Source organism: Musa acuminata, chromosome BXJ1-9, assembly GCF_036884655.1.
Source record: "Musa acuminata AAA Group cultivar baxijiao chromosome BXJ1-9, Cavendish_Baxijiao_AAA, whole genome shotgun sequence".
In the NCBI taxonomy this organism is placed as follows: Eukaryota; Viridiplantae; Streptophyta; class Magnoliopsida; order Zingiberales; family Musaceae; genus Musa; species Musa acuminata.
The window spans coordinates 12,044,418-12,072,324 of record NC_088335.1 but is presented as its reverse complement, the minus strand read 5'-3'; the positions used below and the strand labels follow the sequence as shown (position 1 = coordinate 12,072,324).

The following is a 27,907-nucleotide window of genomic DNA, read 5'->3' as shown; positions in this document are numbered from 1 at the left end:
ATTGGCGAGGGCCGTTTTGGTCATCCGAGACGCCGGAAGAGCCCCACCGCGTCCGGATACGGAAGCGGGGGGCGTGACAGTCTGATGCCGCCAACCCGAGATTGACACGTTCGTACGTCGCCGGATCATAGATCATCTTAGGTTGGTCCCCGAAATCGACGGCTCAGATTCGCAGGCGAGGGTAAGAAAAGATGGACAGAACCAGGAGTCGGTGCGTGGGTTCGGCGACGAGCGTACGCAAAAGAAAACCACCCTTTTCTTTGTTTGTAATCTGTGATCGTAAACATGGCTCAGATAAAAAAATAATAATTAAAAGTAACTCCGACCCGTTTTGGGTTCACCTCTGTCACCTCCGTGCCCTTTTCGTGGGGGTAGCGATGGCTCCACCGCTGGGTCCCACATGCCGATCGACAGACGGGAACGGGGAGTAGGTGGGCGGATGCTTTTGCGGTGAGAATTCAGGCATTTGCGTAATTATCCTATTTGGTTAAGCTAAATGAAAGTAGTTAATTAGAAGGATTAGAGATAAATAAGTAATCGGATTTAGATTCAGCATCCCCAATCATTGTCATTACAATAAATGATGGGGATCGCAAGGATGGTTTCCACAAGAATCGCATGCATCATGGTTTACTGTGCATGGCGACATCTTGGCTTCTTGTGCCGTTGCTTGAGACGTTTGATCGACGTCATCCAAGTACGACGACGCACGCGGCGCTTGGTCAACCCAAGCATCTCGCATCAGACATCAGCATACCACAATTGTTGATGCCCCACGTGGCACGTCGTAGTTGATGTGTGTCGGTTGCAACAATAGTGAACCGGTGTGACAATTAATACTCCAAGTCGGAAGCTCGATGAGCCAAAATCAAACAATATTGACTTCACCGATCCATTTCCATGATTAATTAGTTTAACAATATGAAGCCATGGCCTCGGGGCCAACACGACTGGGTTCGGATCCGAATGATTGAGGATCTTCCTGAGCGACCCTTGAGACCGTTGAGGTGGCCGACTGTGATGGTACGATCGCAACGGGACGGCTGTTTCCTCTAGAAGGGAACTCCTCGCCTGGGCACACGATGGGAGGCGCTCCGTCTTCGTCCCTGCGCACAGGTCGGGTCGAGCCCCTCCGACGATCCAGTCAGTTGATAGTCACAGGGGGTTTTTGTCTTTTTCTCTCCTCCTCCGTTTCCTCGAAGCGTGGGGGTTTTTATAGTAAAGGTTGTCGTTGTTTGATGTGCCCGCTTGCAGGGACCAGGATCGTACTTCTTGTAACGTCTGATAGCGGTGTTGGCGTGACGTGAAGGACCAAACCTGAGTAGGATGTTAATGTGCCTCGACCGACGTTTCGATCTGTTCGATCAGGTACTATCAGATCAACCGAGGCACGAGACGACATCAAACCACGTCCCATCACCATTATTGCCCTCGTCAAGTCTCAAGTCGAGTTAGTCACATGATGGATATAGCTCGATGAGCCAAAATTAATATTGACTTCACCGATCCATTTTCATGCCCCTGATTTGATTAGTCTCAAGTCGAGTTAGTCATGATATGATATAACACCTTGATCATGTGAGTACATTTATTTTAAGATATGACACAGCAGCTAAAATCGGTAATGTTCTCGTCCATCATCATCATCATCTTCATGATTAGGTTGCAATCAAGATTATAATTACGATGAAACATCCTCCTCATGTTTAATATAGATATGTTGATGTGAGTGTGTTAAACTAAACGGTTGGATAAGAAAAGATTATGAGAATTAATGTTCCTCAGAGACATGTTCGACAAGATCACTTTGTAATTATATCATTAGAGATGAGTAAACTAAGAGTCAAAGCAGGAGGAGGTGGTCATAATTACATGAGCTTAAGGGAGTATTGTCGAAATCTATTTCTTAGAAATTGGATATGTTGGTTGAGAAGATCAATGTGACACTAATTATTACAAAAAAATATTTTTAATAGGGAATTCAACATGAAACTTCCATTGGATGACCAGCACGTATGTAATATATAATTCTTACTGAGCAAATCAAATTACAGCAATTACATGGACGGAGTCAATTTATTCCCACCATTCCTCTAAATGATCAATGCAATACTAGTAGTAGTCATATCATATCATATTATAGTGCAACACTGTCAGTGGAACCATGAAACTAAATATGATGTTATTAGAAGATCATCTGATGGATTCCTTCTTCCCCACCCCAACACGGCTCTACACCTCAGCTTGTGGAGTGCTCAGCTTCTCAGGGAGTTCGATGTCGGAGCCTGAAGTCACTGCTGTAGCCGTGGCTTCCGCGGGCTGGTTGCCGAGCTTGGTCTTCGTATCATCCTTCTTCGCGTTCTTGTAGACGAGGTAAATGATGATTTGGGCTACCCCGAACAAGAACCCCACCACATTGGGAAGCTGCCGCAGAAGCTCCGGAACATTAATCCATGATCTCATCTACTTCGGCTAGGGATAGAGAGAGAGAGAGAGAGAGAGAGAGACTCACCGCTACGTGCAGATCGCCGAGAAGGAGACCGTAGCTGAGCCATGCAATTGCAGACACGGTGAGGAAGAAGGAGAGTGAGATCGGCATGTACTCCACGCTCTTCGTTCTTATCACCTGCTTCTGCAAGAGATCAAGTTTGCCATGTAAGATGATGACGGTAGCGATGGTGGGTGTCACATCGCAGTTTGCGACGGTGTCAGCTTACTATAATGGATAGCGGAGCCACAAAACAGCTGAAGGCGAAAGAGGCACAGATCCAGCCTGCGATGTTGGTTCGTCGTCCTCCCCGGAGAAATAGCATGGTGAAGAGGACGACCGAACCGTAGGCGCCAACATTGAATAGGGATACCAGCTTCAGCGTGAAGGCCTGCACGAAAGAAGACGAAGATGGTTTGATTGCACTGGTCAAACATGGCGGTGAAGCAAGAACAAGCAAATTGGTTTCTTATCTTCCTCATTTCTGAGAAATTGGAATTTGAGATGTTCTACTAATGAAGAATCAAACAAGATTTAGATGTTCTACTACTGTAACTTTTGTGCTGTGCTCCCAATCTATATGTGAGACACCAAAGATTACCCTGGGCTTCGCCGGGGCATAAATCAGGAACAGTATGAGATAGGCCGTCTCGATAAGGGAAGCTCCAACATTGATGCTGAGCAGCAGGAAATCCATTGTAAGGGCACCATAATAAATCCACATCATGGCACTGAACAAGCCCACCATGTATGGCACCGAACCAAACTCTTCTGTGGATTTCTTCTTGTAGATCTTGTAGAATGTTGGCCTGCCAAATACCACGAAGAACCCTTTTCATATACTTGTCAGAAAGAAATGGCAAATGATGCAGACATGGATTGATGATGTTATGAACCACAAATGAATCAAGAACATAAATGTTGGGAGTGGCTTGCTTACATGGGTGCCAAAACCACCAGAAAAGATAGAATATTTCCTGCACAAGGAAGAAAACAAAAGAAACCATTACTTACATATGAAAGAAATGTCTCCAAACATACTTACCAGTCTCATTTCTATACTCTCAAAATTCATTCATACAACAAGTAGTACTACTCATGCAAATTTTTCTACATCCTCGTGGCACGTTAAGTTGGGAAATTAATGATCAGAGATGGTCAATCACTTCTTTGCTTGATTGTTATGAGCTCATCAAGCTTTACTGAACTATAGTAGAAGAGCTTTCTGTCATCATATATCATGAACATAGACAAACAAAGCAAACGAAGAAGGATTAGGGAGAAAGAGGAAGAGGCACACTACCGGCGAGGCCAGCTGCCGTAGCCAAAGGGTTCTCGATGGTGATGACCAGCATTTTCGAACCCTTCTCTTGCTCCTGAGGTTAGAACAGAGCAAGCAAGGAAGCTACAGAGTTGGGTGTGGCAATGGAGGCTGGGCTGGTTGTGCAGCTCACCATCTTCATCGCATCCTTATATAAGCTGCGAAAAAGTGCTCCGAGGCAACCAAAATGGTGGTGAAGCAAGCAATCTAGGCATTAAATTGTTGAGACTGTCCTCATCAACTTCCACATACTCGGCATAAATCTTGAACATTATTGGTCACATGACGAGTTCAGGTGTGTTGATTCATCCACATAATGCCAAGAATAATCGCATGCACTCTTCGAGTTCCTAACCAATGGCAGAAAGGAGTTTAAGAGATCCGTGTCATGCAATCACAGGGACAGTAATGCTGAAACTAATTATATATATAATATATATTGTTGATTACATCAATTTTCTCTATAGAGACATTATGACTTAATTGTTGTTGGTCACTTTTAACCGAACTGCAAGACAAGAAATTTGGTCTTCGTTAATGGAGTAGATATCGAGAGAAGTTCCATATTTGTAGTAAAGAGAAACTTGGCTCTATGGTGGTAAGCAAACAAGCAATAGCAATATGATAGGGCATGGAGTCAGATCATAGTCATAAAAGATTACATGAATTAAGGTAACCAGAACAAAGTTGGACACGAATATGAGCGAGAATAAGAGGAAGAAGAATGAGAGTATATTTCTCATCAGAAAATTCAGAGAAATCTATGAGAGGCATATAAACAAATCTATATATATATATATATATGTGTGTGTGTGGATAGATTTTACGTGAACTTGTGGCGTGGCGTTCGGCATGTATCCACACAGCCAGCGATCCTCATTCATGCATTATTAGGGAAACGTCATTCCTCCATCAAATCGAAGGGAAGCTCAGAGGAGATGCACCGACTCGAGTATCTTAAGCCATTAATGGAGCTCTCTCATCACCAATGGCACGCACGATCCCCAAAGTCACATCTTCTTCATTCGTGATCGAATCAAGCACCCGATGAAAACCTGGAGACGACACCTGCGGATAGCGCACTATAGAGAGCCGTGGTCGTGGTAGAGGAGAGCTGGCATGCAAACACCACATCTTTGATGCCACCATGGCTAGTCAGTCTTTATGAGCATGCATCGCGCAAAAAAGGGGGGAAAGGTTGATGCCGTGTCAAGTTGCTACCAGGAGAAGGAAGGGGGAAGTGCGTTAGGCATGTATCGCATGCAGGGGTTGGGCTTCTTGTAGATGGGTTTGGCTTATGCGTGGGGAAAAGGGCTTTGCGGTGGGCATGCCAAGAACGACAAGGGGATAGGAGATTGGACACGCCTTTTTTATCTCATTTGTAGTTAATAGGAGCAATAGGGGGAAGAGGATGAGATGGGTCGATTACAAAACTTACAATGCAAAGAGAAAAGCTTAAGACGGCAGGTTGAAGGTGACATTCGATTGTCCGTACTTGGCGGCGTACTTGTCGTCTTTTTTTGGCTTCACGGTGAGTAGTCAGTCCACTTGTAGCCGTTCTAAATGCTTGTAGATTGTAGGTAGATATGTCTTGTACAATTATCTACGCATATTTTATGACTTTGTGTGTCTTTTGATTGATCGATTGATTTGGAAGCGACTGTAATGCATTACAACTCCTCCTCCTGTTGTTATTGCATAAAACACCAATGAATGCATCTTTTAATGTCTTACCCTTTTTGTAGTAATTCATGAAATGAAAGAAAGATAAAACCCTTTGTAATGTTTCCGAATGTATTCAATAAAATTCTCTCCTGCAAGCAATCGAGAATATTCCTCCTATCCAAAAACAAATTTTTTCGCTTATAGAATTAGTCTAAATGGAAACATTGATTGATTATCCAATCAATTCATCTGTATTGATGCATCCAAATTATAAGAAATCCAATAGAAGCCACGAGTACAAATCATTACCACAACATTTCCCTAATGGATGCAAAAGCATACCAATCCAAATGCTTGGTACATATGTGCATGCGTATAAATATTGATGTCTTCCATCCTGCACTAATCCACCCACCACCTTACAAGTTAAGAGAGAGAGATATGATCCCGAAATCACAATAGACTGTGTAAGAATGACGCTAACAGAGAGTTAACAGCCTTGGTCATTGGCAAATGAGATTAGATTGGGGCAAATGTTGCATACATCATGAGCATTGTGACCATTAGTACAAACATCATTCGAACAACAAACATGAGGTCGCGCAACGTGTAACCAGCACATGTTCGCCCAAAGAACCTGACCCAACCTGCACCAGAGGCAGCATGATCCAACTGTCGCTGTCGGTGAGATAATCAGATGGCTCGGTCAAAGTGTCCGCTGTTGGATCTTCATTTTCAAGCGAGCAAATTGCATTTGATACAGCCCGCTGATATGCAAGTAGCAAATGCAACTCAGCTGAATTGATTCAAACTCCCTACTTATACTGTAAACCATGACAGAAATAGAAAGCTTACCTTGAGAATATTTCCAAGCTCGTGTTAACACGTTAAATTGTTTGGGGTTAACATCTGAGTACACACAACTCATCCTCCGTGTATATGGGCTGAGAAGCAATTTGCAGAGACCTTACATTTAGGCTACAGAAGAATTATGGTTAAATTAAAAGGTAAATCTTTCCTCGTACCAGAGAGTTTCTTGACAATTTTTCTAATACAATTGCGGCCATTTTACAGAACCAATTGCTCGTTTTCTCACGCTCGATGAATCATTTTTTTCAATTTCATCATGCCACACCATTTCCATCTTGTGAATTGCCACAAAATTTCAAAAACAGAGTTAATCAAATCAAATTAAAAGAAAAAAAAAACAATTTCAATTTTGAGAACCCGCTACCTGCTGAGCTTGTAATCATTAAGCAAAAACTTTAACCAATAAGAGGATTGCAAATTGTACCTCTGATATGATGACTGTGTCCCCTTCTTTAATTCCACGTTTAATTAGAGATTTGTTCACGCCACATGCCTCCAAAACATGCTGAAATCTTCTCAAAGACTCCAAATACCTGATCCACATTTAAGGTTATGTCGTATGTTATCAGATAATTTCAACAAAAATAAATAAATCCTCTTAGTACGGGATACATAGAACCACACCTCGCCCCCTCTGAAAAACATTATTAATCAAATTTAATCAAATTAATTTTGTTACATTTTGTACTCCCCAGATTAGATGTGATAGTTTTTAGCAGGTTATCATGCAAGATAACAACCAGTGAGAAAAAAGTTCTTTAATGAAAAAGAAACCTCATTGCACAAGGTTTCCACCACTACAAAGTTTGTGGAGGGACAAATACATATAGCCCAACCTACAAAACTCACTAATGCACCATGGGTCACTCTCAATTATGTCTATAATGACTATGAAAAAAAGAAAAATGATGGTTTCGTAGAGTTCTAAAAATTAAAATATTTGATTATATTCAGCACTATTAAAGAATTTTTAGTCTGACATAACCTTCTTCAAATTGAACTTCATCCAACCTTTTCCCCAAATGAAGTTATTGTTTCTTTTTAGTTTTACATTAGCTTGCTAATGTTCCTTCTTAGGTACTATAGTTTCATTTTTCCATCAGTGAATTTGCTTAGCTTAAGTTATAAACGTATGTAAAAGTGACATGTAACCACTTAAATTCCAGAATTTTTCTTACAGATATAGTGCAAAAATGATCCATCATAATGTACCTTCTTATAGTGCAATTTACGCAAATACGATACAAAAAAACCATTTTCATATCATTTCCAAAATGTAAGTGTTATGGTTAACAATTTTATCAATAAGGTGCTGCATAAGAAATGTGTGTGTGTGCGTGCGTGCGCGCGCGCACACACACACACACGCGCACACACACACACACACACACGAAGTTGAATACTTCACAGCAATAAGAACACAAGAATTGGCCAACACCCAATGATAAGGTCAGAATGGTCACAAAGGGAGTAGAATGCATACTGCCAATTTGTCATTTGAACAAAACGTTGTAATCCAGCCCCATCTACATGCCATGTATTAGAGCTGCTATCGTAAAAGATTTCAAATTCATTCATGGAAGAGCTTCGTTGCTTTTGTATGGTGTCGGCAACATGATTTAGATTCAATGGACCAGTCCACTCTGCAGCAAGAAGCAGCACAACAATGACTATGGGAAATACCACACATACAAAACCAAATAAATTACATGGATAAAGATAACCTTTACAATTCAAACGTAAATCTATAAAAGTAAACAACCAAACTAAGCTACCATATATAATCTTTTTCCAAACTGAAACAACATAAGGTTAGGAAATGTCAAATCTTAGTGCTTCACTAAGATCTATTTTCTTAGTGAAGTAGTTGTTGGTAGTCCATGTAGTCAGTTACATGGGCAGTAGTTGGTAGTCCATGTAGTCAGTTACATATCTTATTTAAGCCTTTAATTATGAAGAAAAAGTAGAGAGAACAGATCTATTTTCTTCTTAGGGGCTTCTTGTCTCTCAGAGAAGCCGAAAAAGGTCAAATTCTGAAGGTTCTAAGATAAGGTAGCTGGCCCTTTTTCATTATAACTTTTCTTCCATTCCAAACCATTGTTGGTGGAGATTTCTTGGTCCATTGTTTCTTAGTTTTTCTGTCAGCTGCAATTTTACTTTGGTTAGGATATTGTGGAATTTGTGCTTGAAGGCGTTTCCTCTCTTGTTTGTTTAGCATCTATTTCTTCTCCCCATCTCTTGGTTGATGTTCTGACCTAGCATTGTACACTTTGTGAAAAGTGCTTGTATTCATGCAGATGGTTTATTTTCCCATCAAGAAGGATATCAGATTTGTTTCATAATATCACCACAAGAAAAATTGCCAAAAAATCTCAGTTATCAGAAACTTATGATGGCCTTAAATAAAACCCAGACTAGTATAGTGATCTTAGAAATAAGAAAGAACACAAAGGTGAAGGTACATGCATAACATGGATAGTTTATTTTCAAGAACCAACTGAACACCAAATTAGTTTAGGATAACACACAAAGGAATTTAGCTGGGAAATCAGATTAGTGGCACAACATCACCACAAGGACACTTCTCACAAAATCTCAGTTATCATTAATTTGTAATGGTCTTAAATTAAGAACCAGTATATAATGAACTAAGAAAAAAAAGAATATAAAATGAAGGTATATACATAACACGGATAGTTTGTTTTCAAGAACCAGCTTCACACCAAATTAGTTTAGGATGACCACACATAATTGGAATTTAGGCTTATTAAGACAGAAAAATACATCAGTACCTAGTCATTGGACAGAAAAAATGCTATGATTACACCATAAAAACAGGAAAAGAAAAGAATAATAAATTAGTTACCTTCAGATTCCCTTTTTGATTTCCTTTCTTCCCTTAAAAGTTCATAGGCAGCAACCACAATATCATGTGTCCCCTGTCTATTCATTGCACTACTACAGAAAGGCTGGATTCCACGAGCTTGCAGATGTTCCTCGAATGAATCCCAGCTCTCATATGCTTCTGGAAGGTCCATTTTGTTATATACAACAATATACGGCTTCTCTGCGAGCCCTGGGCTAAATAATTCCAGTTCCAATCTAACTGCATCAAATTCATACTCTGGCTGCAGCCCTGAACCATCAACAACATGCACCTGAGGATCCATATCACAAGAGAAGTTTTATTAGTCAAAAATGTTAATTGTAACAATAACTAATACTAGAAGTAACTCATCTGCACAATTAAGATTAATTAGGAAATCCTACAGCTGAATAGAAAATTATTTTTACAAATTATTATCATTTAAGCAGCAAACCAGATGGCCCATGAAAATGAACAATAAGTATCACAACAAAGTTCAGCATATGAATTCGTTTATGAGTAGGCATTTAAATGAAGCACCCAAAATTAACCATTAGAACTAATTCAAAAGATTTAACCAGTCTTGCTATAAAAGAAACTTGTTAAAATTTAATGTATTTGATAATATATTGAGTATGAAAAATTTTAAAATAAGGTGCCAAGGTTACCAAAGAAAGAATAGTCACAAAAGCCTTGTAAATTTTCAGAAGATAGGATAAAACCTAGGGGATTCATTATCGTAGGAAGTATAGAATTCAAACATGGAACCCACCAAACACCAACATTCACATCTTGATGTATGCATTTCCATGCTGCACTATCAATTCATATCAAAAACTTATACCTTTGATAGTTATTGCATGAAACCTACTGCAGTTTTGAGATAATAGAAAGTGTCAAATGATCTTTGAGTCTACATTCTACTTATGGCTGATGTCAAAACCAGTCATCTACAGCTGAAATTTAACATATAGATGCCGAAACTACACAACAGACTAACTGATAATCAAGAGGAAGGAAGAAGAAAAGTAGATTGGAGGAAGACAAAAGAATAACAAAGATCTAGTGGCTTAAACTGCAGCACGTAGGGTTGACCAGAAGAATTCATGGAAAGATGTTAGAATAATGTAAGCTCATCAGCAAAACGTTCAAGAACTAAAGAAACATGAGCTATGACTATTACTTGTGCTTCAAATCAATTAATAACCATAAATATGACAAAGGGATATTGTCTCTGGCTTGAACATTAAAACACATTTCATATCCGTCAAAATGACCTCTATGGAAACTTGAATAGTTGATGATGATTGAAGTATAACATTGAAGAACAAATTATGTTTGCTAAAACTTTTATGATGTGCATCATACTCAAGTGAAAATTCATATTGAAGAAGACGGATGCCCGAGTCAGCAGATACAAGAAATGAGGAACAAGGATCATCAACGTGCAAAATAATCAGGAAGAAAAGGTATCAATAGGTACTGAATGTTAGAAACCCTAAAAATTGCAAGTTTAGAATGAGAAACACAACGGCGCCCACTAATCTTGCTGAAGATCATTTCAGTACTATCACTAATTATGCAAATTCTGAATAAATTCCAAAAGAATTATTGCTTGCATAAACTATGCATACTGTGCCAGAACTTTCTCCGGGAAAAGAAGAAACAACCCAACAACACATCAATATGAAATCAACTAGATACCATCTACCATTAAGTCTGAAAGACAAATGAAAGTAACTAGCTAAACACTGATTAAGCATTTTACCAAGACAGAACATCTTTCAGCATGTCTTAGGAACTCATGACCTAAGCCAAATCCCCTGTGAGCACCTTCAAGCAAACCTGGTAGATCTGCAACCACCATCGTGGCATCAAAATCTAATGAAACTACTCCCAGATTAGGAAGCAAAGTTGTAAAGGGATAATTGGCGATGGTTGGCTGAGCAGCGCTAATAGCACTTAAGAGAGTGCTTTTTCCAGCATTTGGAGCACCCACAATTCCAACATCAGCTACAAGCTTCAGCTCCAGATCCAACCACCTGAGGAACATTCTAGTTGGGTAACAAAACTTCTTGACCTACATAATTCTGACAATGAATCCAAGGATCTTTGAACAGATCAAAAAAGCATACATAATTTGGCAGAGAAATTCAATGCCATTAAGACCCTGCTTGCTGGAACTGGGTCTTAAAAATATATAGGTTTAACCTACTTTGGAGGAAAAATCCATTTCATACTGACAATTTGTATATAAAATATTCTTTCTCCAAATATGGTCATTATCTTATGCAGAGCCTACATATCAGTTCTTTTAGCCAGTTCATGAATTTTGCCATATGGTGCTGCTATAGAAATCAAGAGAAAGTTTCAACCATCGCATAATTCTGAAGAGTTTATCTAATCACAAGCTTCATGTAAGAACAGAAATTTTATGTTCACTTTCTAGATACGAACAGTAACAAAATTATAGTAAGAAATATATCAGACCCAGTTGCTTCATCAAAGATCTCTTTTTAGACTTCTCGTTAAGCTACAAAAACTTGATAACAAAAAAAATCTACAGAGATGGCATTGGATAGCCTAATCCATCAGCAAACTTGTTTATTCCAGAACATGACAATTTCTACATAATACATGTATCATAATTTATCTCAGGCTTCATATAAATTACAATCTTGGTTTGCCAAATTATTTAATTGATGCAAGATATAAAGCACTCATGTCCTTGTGGAAATAAGGTCTCTTCTTTTTTTTGAAAAAAAAGAAGAAAACTCTATTCCATTACTAAATAATGGTGCCCATCAGTTACAGAGGCCAAAAAACTATCAAAATCATCTCCCCAAGATTGAGATACCATAGATTCCCTACCAAAATTTGCCAGATTGTGGGCAATTACATTAACATTTCTGCTAAGGTAACTGACCCTCACAGCTTGCAGCTGTCTAAGTAAAATCAAATATCACTAACTAGTGATTTTAGATACAACAGAGTGCTTCTTCTTAGAATAACTCATCCAGCAACATGCTAGAGGTTCTTTTAATTGACAATCACATCAATCCAGGATTTTTATATGACAATCTTTGTGTTCAGTGATGATGATTACAACATCTTCTCTTTAAAATACATAACAACATTTCTTCTGTGAACTAATTTCATTTCTAATTCCCTCAACCTACTGGTTAACTGATTAATTTTCTTTAAAAAATTCAAATCATCAACTATTGTGTTTTGATTTTATAATGGCAACATTGTAGGAGAACCATGCATGTTATCCTTAGTGCCCCATTGCCCTTTTTATACTCACATAGCTTCAAGATCATCAGTCATCAAGATGAGATATGTTTCCTGCACCGATCGTACACACAATGATGATCATCAAATTTTTGTAGACATTCAAAATCATCAGCCGTCAAGATGACACATGTTTGCTAATCCCATGCAGGGTGGCTATCTAATTGTTTAGGAAGTTCGAGAACCTTTCAGCCATTCCCACCATAACAAAAATCCCTAGATGCTACTCTGTCTCAAAACAAAAGAAACACCAATAAGATAAATAAGGAGCAGTACAATATATATGCCTAGCTAATTTGACTCTCTCAAGAGTAGGTCAATTAGATAAATTGGATGACATGAACTTATTCCCTCTCCACTAAGAATCCGGAGGCTCTAACAAACTTCAACTTCATTGCAGTCTATATTGTAAGAAGTATGTCGACTAAATTAAAAGTCAGTCGTTGGAAATGTTTCTCATTTCAATATGAAGTCATTTCTTAAATATGTATATGCTCTCTTGCAAATTCAAGAATAAATACATATTTAATACATAAAATGAGAAGAAAACAAAAAAAGAAAATTTTAATACTCACATTTCGGCGCCCTCTTCTCCATTTTCTGCAATCTTTGGTACCTTATTAGTCCCTGATTTGAAAGATGCATTTCCTCTCCCACCCCGCCCACCAGGTAAGAGCAGTGCCCGCTGTCCAGGGTGCATTAACTCCAGCAACACCTCACCCAGCATACCTCCTTTGAAGGCCTCTCTGATCACAGTTCCAGGTGCCACCTTCACAACCACATCCTCTCCCTTCGCCCCAGCCTGCTTCCTTCCCTGGCCGTGCCCACCTCTCCCAGCCCTGAAGTGCACATTTTTACGGAATGGGAGTAAAGAATTCATTGCCCCATCGACCTCCACATACACATCTCCTCCCTTCCCTCCATCTCCTCCTGATGGACCGCCAAAAGGCACAAATTTCTCACGTCTAAATGCCACAACTCCATTCCCTCCATTCCCGGCCTTCACATATATCTTCGCGCTATCAAAGCATCTCATAATCGCAGGAACCCCCTTCTCCTTCACTTCTCCATTCCCAAACTCATTGTCCCCATCAAGATAACCCTCCAACTCCCCATCGGATTCAGACTCTAAATCCAAATCCGAGGCCTCAACCTCTGGATGCGTGGATCCATACCCCACAATAACCTCATCTTCATCCGATTCGAACTCCAAAAATTCGTCGTCGCTTCCCTCGATGTCCTGCACAAATATCGAACTGTTCAAAAGCTTCTTATTCATCAAATTCGACGCAGGATTTGTTACCTGTTGGACCCTAAACTCGCCCGAGCCTCGTGCGTGGAATCCGAGGGATGGATCGAGGGAGAACTTGCCATCGGGTTCAAACGTCAATAACTCATCTTCGATCACTTCCACAGAGAACGAACCTTTAGCCTTCTTATCGTAGCCTCTACTTCGATGACGGTCCGAAGGCTTTTCCTTAGAAGAATTTAAAGCCGGAACCGGCGACTCACGCAACCTAATTTCACCGGAGGTCGCTGAGGAGAACGGAACGACGGATGGATCGAGGGACAAGTCGCCCTTGGGAGGGAGGCGAGTGTAGGTCGTGGCCTCCCCACCGCCGCCGCTCGAGGAGCGGTAGGACGGCGGGCCGCCGGAGACCTTCCGGGACTTGAGGTTAGGCTTGGGACGAGATGGCCTTTTAGGGCTTCCGGCCTTAGGGCGAACCCCGGCGGCGGAGAGAGGACGGAAGCGGAGGGAGGAGAGGGCGAATGCGGCGGTCGCCATTACAGTTCCTTTGGCCGTTCTCTAGCCACAGGAAGAAGCATAGAGCGAGGAGAGGGAGTTTGCTTTCATATTTATATTAATTTTTATTGGCCCTTTTCTTTGGGATGGATAAGAAAGAAACACGTGGATCGGCAAAAATATCCTGAACGAAAAAGTGGGATATTTTCTTTTTCTTTTTTTATTTATTTCGAGAAGATATAATAATATAGGGTGAATTCTTGAAAATTATTTCTATTTTAGCTCTCGATAGACATTCCTTTTAATATTTTTTTAAGAATGTTCTTATTTGTTGTTATAATCTATGAAATCTTTTTTCATTATAATACAGATGTGATATAAAGCGAAATAAACTTTTGTATATGAACAAATACTAGTAGACCATAACAAACAGTAAAATTAAATAGAATATTGAGATATACGTGTAAAACCGAAAATCCTTTCAATGTGAAGGGTAAAAATGACGAAAGAAATTAGAGATAATTCACTATAATAATAATGAATACACAAATCTCAATCTCTTGTCCAAAACCATAACAACAATCACAAGATAATAACTGGGATATAAGGATCACGTCACTGTGCACAATATCTAAAACCTCCATAATTATCTCCAAGTAATCACAGTAAAAGTCTACTGTAGATCTGATCTAACTTGATATGAAAGCACCACACCCTCCGTAATATAAATTAAGGTTAGATTAAGAAGAAATAAGTTGTGGGCTGAATATGGGCTGTTAACCAAACAACCTCCCCCTTCAACCTATAAGGGAGGTTGTCTCATGACTTCTCAATGTGAAGTCATGCCGATCAGCTGTCGACATATCTCTTGTCTTTCTTTTGGTAAAGTCTTTGTCAACATGTCTGCTTCGTTGTCATCTGTATGAATTTTCTGAAGCTGCAATTGCTTCTCTTTCTGCTCACTTTCAATTGCTTTCTGGTAACTCTCTAGTTCACCTACATCAGTAAGCATCACATACTCATTTGTAGAGTATCTTCTGGAAGGTTGACGTTGTCTAGAAGATCTTCTCAACTGAGGTTCTGTAGGAAGTTACCCTCCAACTTCTTCTTACTCAATATGTCCTATAGGTAGATCAACATCAAACTCTACACCATCTTCCTGTACATCTCTCCCATCATCCTGATATACTAGAGGAATAACTGGGTCACAATATACTAATCCTGCTAATTCTTCTGCAAAAGTCTTGGCTTATGTCTTCTTCATTAAATCCTCAATGGTTTGATCCTCAAAGAAGATCATATCTCTATTTCTGAACACCTTCTGTTTTTCTGAATTCAAAGCCCGTAACCAAACTGATCATGTGAGTAACTAAGAAAAATACATTCTTTAGTCTTACCATCCAGCTTGGACCTCTCATTGTCTGGAACATGTGCAAATGCACGATAACCAAACACTCTCAAATGTTTGTAGGAAACATCTTTCCCTGACTATACATGCTCTGCAACATCACCATCTAAGATTGTGCATGGTGACAAGTTGATCATATCAACTACAGTCCTCAAAGTCTCATCCCAAAACCTTTTGGGTAACTTGGCCTGTAAAAGCATATATCTGATCTTTTCCATAATGGTGCGGTTAATCCTCTCTGCAATTGTATTATGCTGAGGTGTACCAAGAACTGTCATATCATGTTGGATCCTATATGACCTACAATAATTATCAAATAATCCTGTGTACTCACTATTATTATATGATCTTATGCATTTCAATTGTCTTTCTATCTCCCTAACCCTGGTATGAAACTCTTTGAAGACATTAATCACATGATCTTTGGTCTTCAAAGCATAGACTTAAATTTTTTTAGAAAAATATCTATAAAAGTGACAAAATAAAGTACATCACTTATACCAAGAACATCAACAGATCCATCAGGAGTTTTTATCCTCAGAGGACCATATACATTTGTATAAACATGGTCTAAGACATATATTTTTCTAGATATAATAGGACAAGCAAATGAAACTATGTGTTGTTTACCAACCAAACAATCAATACAAGGGTTTGAGCTTGCAGCCCCTTCTCGCTCATGTGTCCCAATCGCCTATGCCACATTTATGTTGAAGTCTTTCTCTATAGTATTTAACTGCTCACCATAAATTTTAGCCTGCAACCTGTACAAAATATGATATTTTTTTCAATTAGCTATAACAAGAGAACCCCTACTGAGCTTTCATTGCCCTCTATAAAATATGCTATCATAGTTTTCATTATCTAGTCTTTCAACTGAAATTAAATTCAACCTCAAATCAACCACATGCCTCACATCTTTAAGCACCAGCTTTTAGCTAAAGTTGGTCTTTAAATGGATATCACCCATACCAATGATGTCTGTCGTGCCATAGTTGCCCATCTTGACAACATCAAAATTTTCAAACCTATAGGTAGCAGAAAACTCCCTCCGTGGTATAGTATAATAAGAAGCACACGTGTCAATCACCTACTTAAGATCCTAACAAAAAAAAAAAAAATCATCAGAATGAGACAAAATCAAATAATTATCACCCTACACTACTTGTGATATTATCTTTTGACTATGTAGAATCTACTTCTTTTCTCTTTTTCTTGCTCTTCTTAGGTTGCTTATATTGATTCTTGTAATGTCATTTCTCACTACAGTTATAACAAACAATATCTTTTCTTGATCTTGACTTGCTCCTACCCATGTGTGAACTGCTTCTAGACTTTGACCTTCCTCTATTCTTTGAGATAAGTGCTTGTGAATCATTCTGAGATGTTGCTGAATTCTTTATTCTCAACTTCTCATTCAACAAACTACTTGTTACTTGACTCATGGTGACAACACCATCGGGCGCAGAATTACTGAGGGAAACCACCAGTGTCTCCCAACTTTCTGGTAATGAACTGAGAAGTAACAATGCCCACAACTCATTATCAAGAGACATTTTCATAGAGGATAACTGGTTAGTGATACTCTGCATTTCATTCAAATACTCAGCAATAGAAGCACCCTCTCTATATTTTAGGTTCACAAGTTTTTTGATTAAAAAAGTTTTGTTACCGGTTGTTTTTATTTCATAGAGACCTTCCAACTTTTTCCAAAAATAATATATAGAACTTTCAGTAGAAACGCCACTATCGAATAAACCCAACTGATTTTCGATCTACCCTCTTCCACTCATCATCTGTTATAGTTGTGGGTTTTGCATTGTTCCCCTGCAAAGGTCTATATAAATCTTTGCAATACAAGATATCTTTCATTCTTGATTTCCATATCATCTAATTGTTTCTATTTAAACTAATCATGCGAGAAATATTATTGATCTCCATGTTCAAATACAAAATTAAATCACTACAACCCTGCTCTGATACCAATTGATGGGATATAAAACGAAATAAACTTTTGTATATGAACAAATACTAATAGACCATAATACACAACGAAATTAAATGGAACCATAATCAAATATAACACCAAGATATACATGGAAAATCCTTTCAATGTGAAGGGTAAAAACCACGGGACAAACTAGAGATAATTCACAATAATAATAATGAATATATAAATCTCAATCTCTTGTCCAAAACCTTAGCAATAATCATAAGAGAATAACTGGGATACAAGGATTACGTTACTATGCACAATATCTAAAACCTCCATAATTCTCTCCAAGTAATTAAGAATCTATTGTAAATATTATCTCACTATAGATATTATCTCACCTGAATATTATCTCACCTGAGATGAAAGCACTACTATAGATAATTGAGAACAGTCTCTCTATTATTCTTGTCTTCTTCTCTTTCTTTCTTTTCTTTTTCTGTCTCTTTTTATAGCCACGACACCCTTTCCAATATAAATTAGGATTAAATTAAAAGGAGATGAGCTGTGGACTGATAAAGCCCACATTGGGCTGAATATGACTATCAGCCCAACAAATACAACTAAAACAATACCTAAATTATAACTTGAACTAATTGAATTTCTCAGTTATAATATTTTTAAAAAATATTATAAATTTATACAAAAAAACAATGTGATTGAATATAAATCTCTCTATTTAATTATTTTTATTTACAAATCAGCGAGGATACTTATTTAAAATACTATTTTTATGTGAATAATTTTGAGTAGAATTATGATGATCCAAAAAATAGCAAAAAATCAAACAATTATATAATATCTGTCTTAACATGTTGGAATTATTTAGCTAGTAATAACGAAAAATACACACTATATCAAAATAATTATGTTGGAGCTGAGCGGTATAGATTCTTATTTGTTATAGCTTGAGCCTTTTACGACGAAATTGATAGAGAATTGATGTTAATGTCGTATAAACATGAGACAAATAATTTATAGATATACGATTCGGTAAACTCATATGACTCGAATATGACATGGTTTATACGTAAATCTGAGAAATAATTTAAGTTAATATATTATATTTGATTACAATACATACCAATTTACGGTAATTACATCAATTTCATATAATAAAAAATTAGAGGAGTCATATTTCCTTTAATTTGTGTGTAGGAATTGTATTAGGTAGGATAATCCTACCTAAATTTAAAGCTAACTAATGTTTTTAGGCATTAACACCCTCTTATATCCAAATCGTGTATCTATTTACCTATTCTTACTCGATCCAAACCTAATATGTTGTTCATAAATAATAATAATCAAACAAACATGAGACCTATTAACAATGCACTAATCATCAACTGATTAATTCCTACTTAGTCCAAAATAATTAAAGATTTTTTCTGAAAGAAATATAATATATATATTTCCAAATCAATATCTAAAATATCCTTCACCAACTCTTCTCCTCAAAATTTTCACTCTTTTTTTTTTTGACTAGTTTTAATGTGTTATAGTGTTTTCATTTGAATCATTTACAGTATTTTTAATATTAAATATTATTAAAAAAAATTATAAAAATAATATCATATTATATATATATATATATATATATATATATATATATATATATATATATATTATCATTACTCGTACACCATTATGATATCATATTTTTAAGCTTATAATTAGTTTGGTGAAGATTAAAAGTCTATCAAGATCATTTTTAATATTTTTGAGTAGGTTTTTTGTTGTGATCATCAAGGCACTATAACAATTCAAACTTTTATTTTTATTTAGATAATTTTTATTTTTTAAAAAATTATTATCAATATATATATTTGAATGATAATATGATATATAAACTGATTTTAATATATTTTAATTTTATTTGACTCATTTATAATATTTTTTCTTGTGGTGATCAAAATATTTTAAAAATAAAAATATTATTTAGAAAGAAAAAAGATACTCAAAATATAAATATTCTCTAGCAAGATATTAAGCATCTTTTAGTGAGGCTTACGAATATTTTGACGGTTATGCGATCTGTCCATTCACATTTTGACGGTTACGATGGATACAAATCTTTATGGGCCTTGGTCCAGGTCTTCTGATGGACGGCGATAAGAAGTAGACTATGTTGGGGATCTGTTGCTTGAGTTGGATAAGATCCCACATTCTCGTGATTGACGGCTATCCTTGGCAATCGCCGTTTGCCCGTGTTGGCTTTAATCGACGGCGGTGGCTTTATTCTCTACTGTTTGCTGCTAGCGCTGTTCGTCTGGGAAGTCGAGATATCGCTGGGGACGCGGGGGTGGTGTGTTTCCCTTCTTCTTCTTCTTCTTCTTCGCGTCGATTTTTCTATTTCTATGTCGTCTCGATGATCGATCTCGTGTTTAGCAGAAAGAACGAGAAAGGAAAGATGTGATGTTTTGGAGTGTTTAGTTTGGGGATCGATCATTTGTTAACGTTGGAGTCGAGGATTAGTAACATAGGATTTTGAATGCTCGTTTTGTGAATAAAAATGTCGGCTTGTTTTCCTTTTTCCTTTTTATCTGTTTTTATGTCGGGGTTTCACTTTGGATTTCTTTTGAAGTTCTTCAATTATATCGTGTTTAGGGAGAAAGGAAAGATGTGATCTTTCGGTGTTTAGTTTAGGAATAGATGAAACATGAGACTAAGTTCATTTGAAGAAAAAACGCGTCTTTTGAGGAGACAAATCGAATTTGATTTCCTATTTAGTGGTTCATGAGGGGATGGGATATTATTCAGTTTGTTTTTTAATCTGCATCAAACATTGAGAAAAACGGGAGCAGTCTGTACATGTTGATTAATTCAATTTTTCAAAGGACTCCGTGATTTGTTGCTTGGTTTGTGGTTGTATCTCTATATTTTATTTAACTTTCTTAGCCGTGTAGCGTAATGTAGAAATAGACCGGTTAGTCACTGAAGGAATTTGATTTCTCAAGGGGAATGGATTTGATTTGTCCTCGGAAGTTGGTTGTATTCTCTTATTGAGTTTCTCCATTTTACCCAAAAACTTATTTTATCAAAGACGTAATTTTAGAACTTCAAAAATTAGCCAAATCTTTATACAAAATTATGGACAAGCTGTATCCTCCTCTTTGTATGGAATTTGAAATGTTCTGTTTGAGTTATAGAAACTCTGACCAGTTTCTCATGCATTCTAACTCTCTCAGTTTCAGAACCATCTTTTCCACTTTTGGTGCACCATGGAGATAAAGCGGACTCTGCTGCTGTTCTCCTTGGCCTTGGTCCTATCATCTGTTGTGAGTAACCCCATACCTTCTTTTTCTTTTTCCAAATGTTCAAATGTCTGTCTTGGTGGAAGTGTGAATAATTTCTACTTGCAGATTGCAGAAGGTCCACATACATGCCCAGCTAATCTCGAGGCCAAGTGTGATGGTGGTTCTTCAGATGGCTGGGAAGGCGAGTTCTTCCCAGGCATTCCAAAAATCAAATATGAAGTAATATCTTATTGACATTGTATTTTTTTATTGACTTTGTCCGAACATTGGGTCTGCTGCAATATGAACATGGTTTTCTTGTTGATTTGATTGATCAACTAATACAAATTTTGTTGCAATTTTCCCCTTTCACATTAGGGTCCAACCAGCAAAAATCCACTTTCTTATAAGTGGTATAATGCTGAGGAAGAGATACTTGGAAAGAAAATGAAGGTTTGTTTGTTGGTTTTCTTATTTAAGGATCAGTTGTCCTGTCATTTGTTGATGCTAATGCTTTCTAATTGTTATTGTAGGATTGGTTGCGATTTAGTGTTGCCTTTTGGCACACCTTTCGTGGGACTGGTGCTGATCCTTTTGGTGCCCCAACAAAATCATGGCCATGGGAGGATGGTACAAATTCTGTAGCCATGGCCAAAAGACGAAGTAAGATAATTTTATGTCAGCTAGTTAGTTGGACAAAGTAAGATAATATACAATCAGGTAGTTAATTAAAGTTAAGACACTCATGTTATGTCTCCAATCACAGTGAGAGCACACTTTGAATTCATGGACAAACTTGGAGTTGATAGGTGGTGTTTTCACGATAGAGATATAGCTCCAGATGGTAAAACACTTGCGGTAAGCAATGATCATTGTTGTTTCTTATCGTTAACTTTATTCAGACTTTAGCAGTTATATATGCTGATGCAAGACAATGATTCAACTAATTGCAAGATTCAAGTTATGTTGCTTCTGAGGCATGCTTGAAAAGTTTTTTAGCAAACTCTGTCACTGTTCATCCATAAAAAAGTTACCAGGGTTTGCTCAGTGATATAGTTAATTTCGAACTTTTTAAGTTTAACTGCTTAAGCATGTGAGAAACATTTTTTTACTTAAAACTCTGTTGTTTGACAATTTGGTATTGTCAGGAAACTAATGCAAACTTGGATGAAGTGGTAGCTCTTGCCAAGGAACTTCAGGTAATAATTCTGCATTACCACTTGTAAAACATGAGTAGAGCCTCTATAATGTTGCTATTTGTTATGATCTCTTTTCATTGTTCACTTATTATTATGAATCAACCATAGTAATTTAAGTTTTATCCCCTGACGAATCTCATATGTTTTACAGGAGGGAACTAAAATTAAACCTTTGTGGGGCACAGCGCAACTTTTCTTGCATCCTCGCTACATGCATGGAGCAGCTACTAGGTACTGTGTGATTCTTCTTTTAATAATAGTCTGTATTATCTTTCAAAGTATATATTCACCAACTTTCATCCTTCTGTCTTGCAGCTCAGAGGTTGGAGTTTACGCTTATGCGGCTGCTCAAGTCAAGAAGGCCATTGAGGTGTTAATTTTGAATATTTGAATGCCTTTAGTTTCAAATATCCGCTACATTTGTGCTTCATTTTCTTGTAGGTAACACACTACCTAGGAGGAGAGAACTATGTTTTTTGGGGTGGACGTGAAGGGTATCAGTCACTTCTTAACACTGATATGCAAAGAGAGCTTGATCACTTGGTATGAGTTAGTAACTATATTGGCCAGTCTAACCTGTTCAGAGTTAATCTTTTTCTATTATCAATTTTCTTTTATTTATTATGATAGAATACCTGAACAATTCATAATTGTAAAAGCACACATATTGTTTTCCAGATTATTATTCTTATGCATTTAAAAGCAAGGATTTACTTTTTGTAGGCAAGATTTCTTCAAGCTGCTGTTGATTACAAGAAGAAGATAGGGTTCAATGGTATCCATGTCTTGATCCATATTGGCTAATATAAGTTCATTGCACAATTAGGTTTTCAAGTCATTAGCTTACTAGTTAAAAGCACTCAGAAATTGATGTTCCATATTTTTGTATGAAGTTTGATTGTTAAAAAAAATCATTTTCTTTTGTAATTTATCTGATCTGACAACTATATCTAATAGTCTTATCTTCTTGGCATGCTTATTTATGTTTTCTTATTGCAATTACTGATTCACTTGCTATAGTACCTTTAACATCTTGAATTATAGTATTATTCATGATTTTTTCTTCCATACTCCAGGAACTCTGCTGATTGAGCCCAAACCACAAGAACCTACAAAGCACCAGTATGTATTGCAATTAAGGGTGATGGTCTATGATATGTTCATTATCTTAATCTGATTGATTTTTGTTATATCAGATATGACTGGGATGCTGCAACGGCCTTTGCTTTCCTTCAAAAGTATGGCCTTATAGGTACTTTTCTGTCCTCATCTTGCTCATATTCACATAAGTTGGTTACATAAGCCAGAGTACCATGACTTCTTGAATGGATACTTTATTTCTTCTAATTTTAAGTTATTCCATCAAACTAGTCATAGCAAGAGTTTTTGTTTTCTCTAGAGTTTAGCATTACGAAACAATTCAGTGACCATATGTTTTAGTAAAATCACTAGTTCTTTGATAATTTTATTGTGTCTAAGTATTGTTGATGAGAATTACCATGAGGACTGCTTTTTTCTTTAGTTTTTTTTTGTGATAAACTTTTAGCATAATTATAGAATTATTGACTTGTTTACAAGCATTGAATTGGAGTTCATGAAATTGCCCATTATGTTCCCAAGTTTTTCTTAGGTTTTGGCTCACCAGCTTTCCTAGTGATATACTGAAACACTATTATGGGTTGCAAATTATCATGGCTTCATTTCAAATCAACCAACAAGATTTATTTATATGAAATTTCATAATTATGAGTTTGAATATGTATCCCTATGGGCTAAGATTTTTTAGTGTCAATTCACCTCACTAAAGAAATGAAAAAAGTAATATATGCTACAGTTTATGAACTCATTTATAACTATCTCATTTTCAGCTTTGTTCTTTCTGGTTCATCCGGTCCCTGATGTTGTTTTCCAGGTTGATAATTGGTTAATTTTTAGCAATTCTAATCTAAAAGGTGTTTTTTTATGGTCCAAACAAGGAAATATGTTTGTTTTGATTATGCTCATTCAACTAATTCGGAAAAGAAGGGAATTTCACCCAGTATTCAGATTGCTGGCATTATGAAATGAGTTTATACATTCATGAACTTTGGAATCTGCAACAAGTACATGTATGCAAAATTCTATGGTTTTTCATGACCACCAAAATGTCATGCTTACACCTCTTATGGTTGGCCATCTTTAAAGACATTTAATAAAGCAAAAGACAAAATCATGACTGCAAAATCATGGCCCCCCTAAGCCTTTTATATGCATCTCTTGTGGTATCTACCATTTTGTTTATATGCATTCCTGTGCAGATAGACATAGCAGAATGATTATGTTTACATGCACTCCTGTGCAGAGGAACACAACAGAACGACTATCAGATATAAGTGCCTAATAGTTTTGGATTGACTGCCATATTGTATATATGTTTGAACATGTCAATGTGTTTTCTCTGTTGCTCATTTACAGGCTATCATTCTAGGCAGGCTTTATCAGTATATTGTAATATGATTGTTGCAACTAGTTTCAATATTTTCCTGTTGAGGTTTGCATCCTTTGTCAACTCAGTTCTTGATAGTTCAGTCTCTTGATTTCTATGAAGGTTTTTAAGATCACTATTTTTTCTTCATTTTATCACTTGGACTTACCATAACAAGTTTAGGTTCTCCATTCTGCTCAACAATGCACTTCGAAAATCTTTGCAAATGGAGCCATAGTTTGTAATGTGAATCTTGATCATTAGGAGTCTTAAGCATGTAATTGTTGATTCAATTGAACCGTACTTTTCTTTGTTTCTAATAGTTCCTTTCAATAAAGAAGTTTCTGAGTACATTATTCTGATATTTCTATGGTGCAGGAGAGTTCAAGCTGAATATTGAATGTAACCATGCTACTTTGTCTGGTCATAGGTAAGATCTGTCTGTGATGTGGATTTGACTAATGCTGACATATGAAGATTGTCATATGAAGATATTTGTTCTTTTTCTTGAAAATATCAATGGCTTTTTCTTGGCTGCAGCTGTCATCATGAGCTTGAAACTGCAAGGATAAATGGATTACTTGGAAATATCGATGCAAATACTGGTGATCCTCAGATTGGTATGTGCAACTATCCCTTAAAGGCACTTGAAGCTACAAATCTCTTAAGTCTTTCCTCATTGCTGGAGAATATATAATGATGTGTGTTTGATACCGTCAACTATTTTTGGCACAGGTTGGGACACAGATCAGTTCCTTACAGACATTGGAGAGGCAACCTTAGTTATGTTAAGTGTTGTGAGAAATGTAAGTCGAACTAAAATACTTGTCTGTCTTAATAGTTGAAGTTTTCTCTAGGTAATAGGATATACTACACTTTTCCAAGTTATTTTGGATCTATCACTATTGTTTTATTTGTTTTGATAGGGAGGACTTGCACCTGGTGGATTTAACTTTGATGCAAAACTGTTGGTGCTCTTACTCCTTATTGTCCATTTATTGATCCTAGATCCCTGAAATTGTTTTGATGACTGATAGCCGTATACAAAAGCAACAAGTGCATGTTGCTGCTACAAGTTAAACTAAGTGCTAAGCTTGTTTTTTTTCCTTGGTTTTAGGCGGAGAGAGAGCACTGATGTTGAGGACATGTTCATTGCTCATATTTCTGGAATGGACACATTAGCCCGTGGACTCCGAAATGTTAAAAAATTAAACGAGGTAATATGAAAATTTTATTTTATGTGAGACCACTCCCAGTATATTAATAAGGGTCCTTTCTTTATGATAGGATGGTTCCCTGGCAGAGCTTGTCCGCAAGCGATACCAAAGTTTTGACACAGAGATTGGGTCTTTAATTGAGGTCTGTTCATCAATACATCCATTTCTTGTACAAATAAAACCAATTGACCATGAATGTGGGATTATCCAACAATTTTAATGCTATGCATTTCATTTTTTTTATATGCTTCTGATCAGGCTGGCAAAGCCGACTTCGAGACACTTGAAAAGCAGGCCATGGAATGGGATGAACCTTCTGTTCCATCCGGAAAGCAGGTATCTATCTCGAACCCAAGTCTGTTTTCCATGCCTGTATGAAGCTTTCTGGTAATCTGAGTTCACCATGACCTTTGCTTTTAACTTTCGATGCAGGAACTCGCGGAGATGATATTCCAATCTGCACTGTAGATTATTAGGTACTTTCAACTTTTGTCATGGGAGATCAGATTCGTATAATAAGAACACTTCCATGACTTCCAAGTATTGTACAGCGTAGTCTAGAAATAAAAGTTGCAACCTTTCTACACTCAAATTACCGGCTCCCGGGAAAACAACTTGATTTTTGCCAATCAGTGACGCTTGTGATTTTGCAAGAGATAGATGTGATATCTCCACATTAGCGGTTCAATTATTTTCTGTTTACTTTGGTTTAGCTCAACATATTAGTTTATCATGGTTAAGAGATTTATTGCTTGTTATCGTTCGATTTCGGTGGTCGCTTTAAGAGTTTGTTGAGCAGACTAATTTGGTTTGAGCTCGAACTTTGATCTTGTCCATAACCTTGATCACTTGATGTGGTGTCGATTTGGAGGTGTCTTTCTTACGCCATAATAAAAAATATTTTGACAATATTTTTTATTTGCGTTCTACTTATTGATGTAACTACCCATGTTTCTGAGCTACTCATCTATGCATTCGAATTGTGGAGACCTGTGAAAGATTTGTAACAAGTATTACTGCAACATTCTTAGTAACAAAATAATTGAATATCTAACTTAGAGCACTCTTTCAACCAGTAAATTGTCAATTCTATACATAGTATGAGCTTATTTCTGCAGTCACAGCTTAGATCTTTCTTGCTTCCATCTCAAGAGAGGGCTATTCTCCCTATCAAACCTTCAATTTTTGAAGTATGGTTAATGGAAGGTGGTATAGTCCACCTTTCCTACTCTTTTACTATGCTACTTGAAAATTAGGGTTTAGAGATTAAAATTACCTAAATGAATTTGTTTGAGTGTGTGTGCATATTAGAAAGAAATATAAAAAAAATTGATTCAGATCAAGAAAATAATAAAATTAATATCAAATTAGAAAATAATAATAATATTGATTCCTATATCGATTTTAATCGATCGATATTGATCCTCATAGGTGGACGATCGATCGTAAAAAAAACTTAGTAATTTTTCTTTTAATACTCGAGTAGTAAAATAGTAAAAAAAATAAAATAGATCGAAGATGGATCAAAAGTTTCGATTATTAAACTTGTAGGTCTTAATTCTTAAAATCAAAATTTTCTACATCATTTCTTTTATCAAAGTTCGATTGAAGTTTTATTTAAGTAATAACAACATGGACTAAGCCCTTGTTGACCAAGTGGTGCACACACCACAAAATTTGCCATTGGTGTAAATAATTGCTAAAGTCAAACCTACCAATTAAAAGAAAAGAAGAAGAAGAAGAAGAAGAAGAAAACATAGTCAACACAAAATGTGAGAAGAATCAATGGGAAAGAAATGCCTGATTGGTATAAGATTGTAGAAGACTGAGATCAATTGGGATTTTCATTTTATTAGTGTGAAGTCCAATCTGTCCTAAAAAATATAGTAAATGTGACACTCTACCTATAAAGTAAAACAAATATAATTAATTCGACAGTGAGGAACAATTATTTTCTGCTCGTTATTGAATTACCCATTATTTACCGTTTGATAGATGGAAAGGGATGGATAAATATATACACACAAAATTAACTCTTTTTATTAGTAAAACAAAATTATTCCCACAATAATAAACAATTGTTTTCTACTCAAATAATTAATTAACAATAAAAGGCAAGTGTTTTCTACCCCTTTGAGAATT

General features: G+C 36.7%; 3 protein-coding genes across 5 annotated transcripts; 1 reads left to right on the top strand and 2 right to left on the bottom strand.

Annotated features, from left to right (window-relative positions):
- Window positions 1–2,014: 2,014 nt before the first annotated feature.
- Window positions 2,015–3,979, bottom strand: LOC135594278 (bidirectional sugar transporter SWEET14-like). The gene is made up of 6 exons (XM_065084679.1): window positions 3,792–3,979; window positions 3,429–3,465; window positions 3,090–3,297; window positions 2,718–2,879; window positions 2,513–2,632; window positions 2,015–2,424 (listed from the first exon to the last, which is right to left on the bottom strand). Exons 1-6 carry the CDS (start codon window positions 3,841–3,843, stop codon window positions 2,233–2,235), a joined length of 771 nt encoding a protein of 256 aa, XP_064940751.1. The 5' UTR covers window positions 3,844–3,979; the 3' UTR covers window positions 2,015–2,232.
- A 1,982-nt stretch (window positions 3,980–5,961) lies between these two features.
- LOC135593259 (probable GTP-binding protein OBGC1, chloroplastic) lies at window positions 5,962–14,324 on the bottom strand. Of its 2 annotated transcripts, none has more exons than XM_065083157.1 (9): window positions 13,808–14,324; window positions 13,080–13,744; window positions 10,979–11,252; window positions 9,211–9,502; window positions 7,828–7,987; window positions 6,769–6,877; window positions 6,500–6,618; window positions 6,330–6,418; window positions 5,962–6,241 (listed from the first exon to the last, which is right to left on the bottom strand). In XM_065083157.1, exons 1-7 carry the CDS (start codon window positions 14,288–14,290, stop codon window positions 6,523–6,525), a joined length of 2,079 nt encoding a protein of 692 aa, XP_064939229.1. In that variant the 5' UTR covers window positions 14,291–14,324; the 3' UTR covers window positions 5,962–6,241; window positions 6,330–6,418; window positions 6,500–6,522. The 2 variants fall into 2 exon arrangements, with proteins under 2 accessions (XP_064939229.1, XP_064939230.1); XM_065083158.1 differs by having other exon boundaries at window positions 6,104–6,241; window positions 13,080–13,760; window positions 13,808–14,024.
- A 5,483-nt stretch (window positions 14,325–19,807) lies between these two features.
- LOC135584028 (xylose isomerase-like) lies at window positions 19,808–26,467 on the top strand. 2 transcript variants are annotated; one of them, XM_065083156.1, is made up of 21 exons: window positions 19,808–19,954; window positions 20,838–20,927; window positions 21,012–21,125; window positions 21,264–21,338; window positions 21,419–21,548; window positions 21,652–21,743; window positions 22,034–22,084; window positions 22,236–22,315; window positions 22,400–22,454; window positions 22,526–22,627; window positions 22,808–22,859; window positions 23,161–23,206; window positions 23,281–23,336; window positions 24,927–24,978; window positions 25,089–25,168; window positions 25,284–25,354; window positions 25,475–25,515; window positions 25,666–25,765; window positions 25,836–25,907; window positions 26,024–26,101; window positions 26,198–26,467. In XM_065083156.1, exons 2-21 carry the CDS (start codon window positions 20,871–20,873, stop codon window positions 26,231–26,233), a joined length of 1,440 nt encoding a protein of 479 aa, XP_064939228.1. In that variant the 5' UTR covers window positions 19,808–19,954; window positions 20,838–20,870; the 3' UTR covers window positions 26,234–26,467. The 2 variants fall into 2 exon arrangements, with proteins under 2 accessions (XP_064939228.1, XP_064939227.1); XM_065083155.1 differs by having other exon boundaries at window positions 19,824–19,954; window positions 20,844–20,927.
- Window positions 26,468–27,907: the final 1,440 nt, after the last annotated feature.

What these genes read in the sequence shown, in the direction of transcription:
- LOC135593259 (XM_065083157.1), bottom strand. Translation starts at nt 14,290, where the DNA reads ATGGCGACCGCCGCATTCGCCCTCTCCTCCCTCCGCTTCCGTCCTCTC. An exon ending in GGAGAAGAGGGCGCCGAAAT is followed by an intron (nt 11,253 to 13,079) that starts GTGAGTATTAAA and finishes AATGTTCCTCAG; the next exon opens with GTGGTTGGATCTGGAGCTGA. An exon ending in GTTCAAATGACAAATTGGCA is followed by an intron (nt 6,878 to 7,827) that starts GTATGCATTCTA and finishes AATGTGGATCAG; the next exon opens with GTATTTGGAGTCTTTGAGAA.
- LOC135584028 (XM_065083156.1), top strand. Translation starts at nt 20,871, where the DNA reads ATGGAGATAAAGCGGACTCTGCTGCTGTTCTCCTTGGCCTTGGTCCTA. An exon ending in GCTACTTTGTCTGGTCATAG is followed by an intron (nt 24,979 to 25,088) that starts GTAAGATCTGTC and finishes TCTTGGCTGCAG; the next exon opens with CTGTCATCATGAGCTTGAAA. An exon ending in ATGTTAAAAAATTAAACGAG is followed by an intron (nt 25,766 to 25,835) that starts GTAATATGAAAA and finishes TCTTTATGATAG; the next exon opens with GATGGTTCCCTGGCAGAGCT.
- LOC135594278 (XM_065084679.1), bottom strand. Translation starts at nt 3,843, where the DNA reads ATGCTGGTCATCACCATCGAGAACCCTTTGGCTACGGCAGCTGGCCTC. An exon ending in TACGGCAGCTGGCCTCGCCG is followed by an intron (nt 3,466 to 3,791) that starts GTAGTGTGCCTC and finishes TTCCTTGTGCAG; the next exon opens with GAAATATTCTATCTTTTCTG. An exon ending in ATGCCCCGGCGAAGCCCAGG is followed by an intron (nt 2,880 to 3,089) that starts GTAATCTTTGGT and finishes TCTTTCGTGCAG; the next exon opens with GCCTTCACGCTGAAGCTGGT.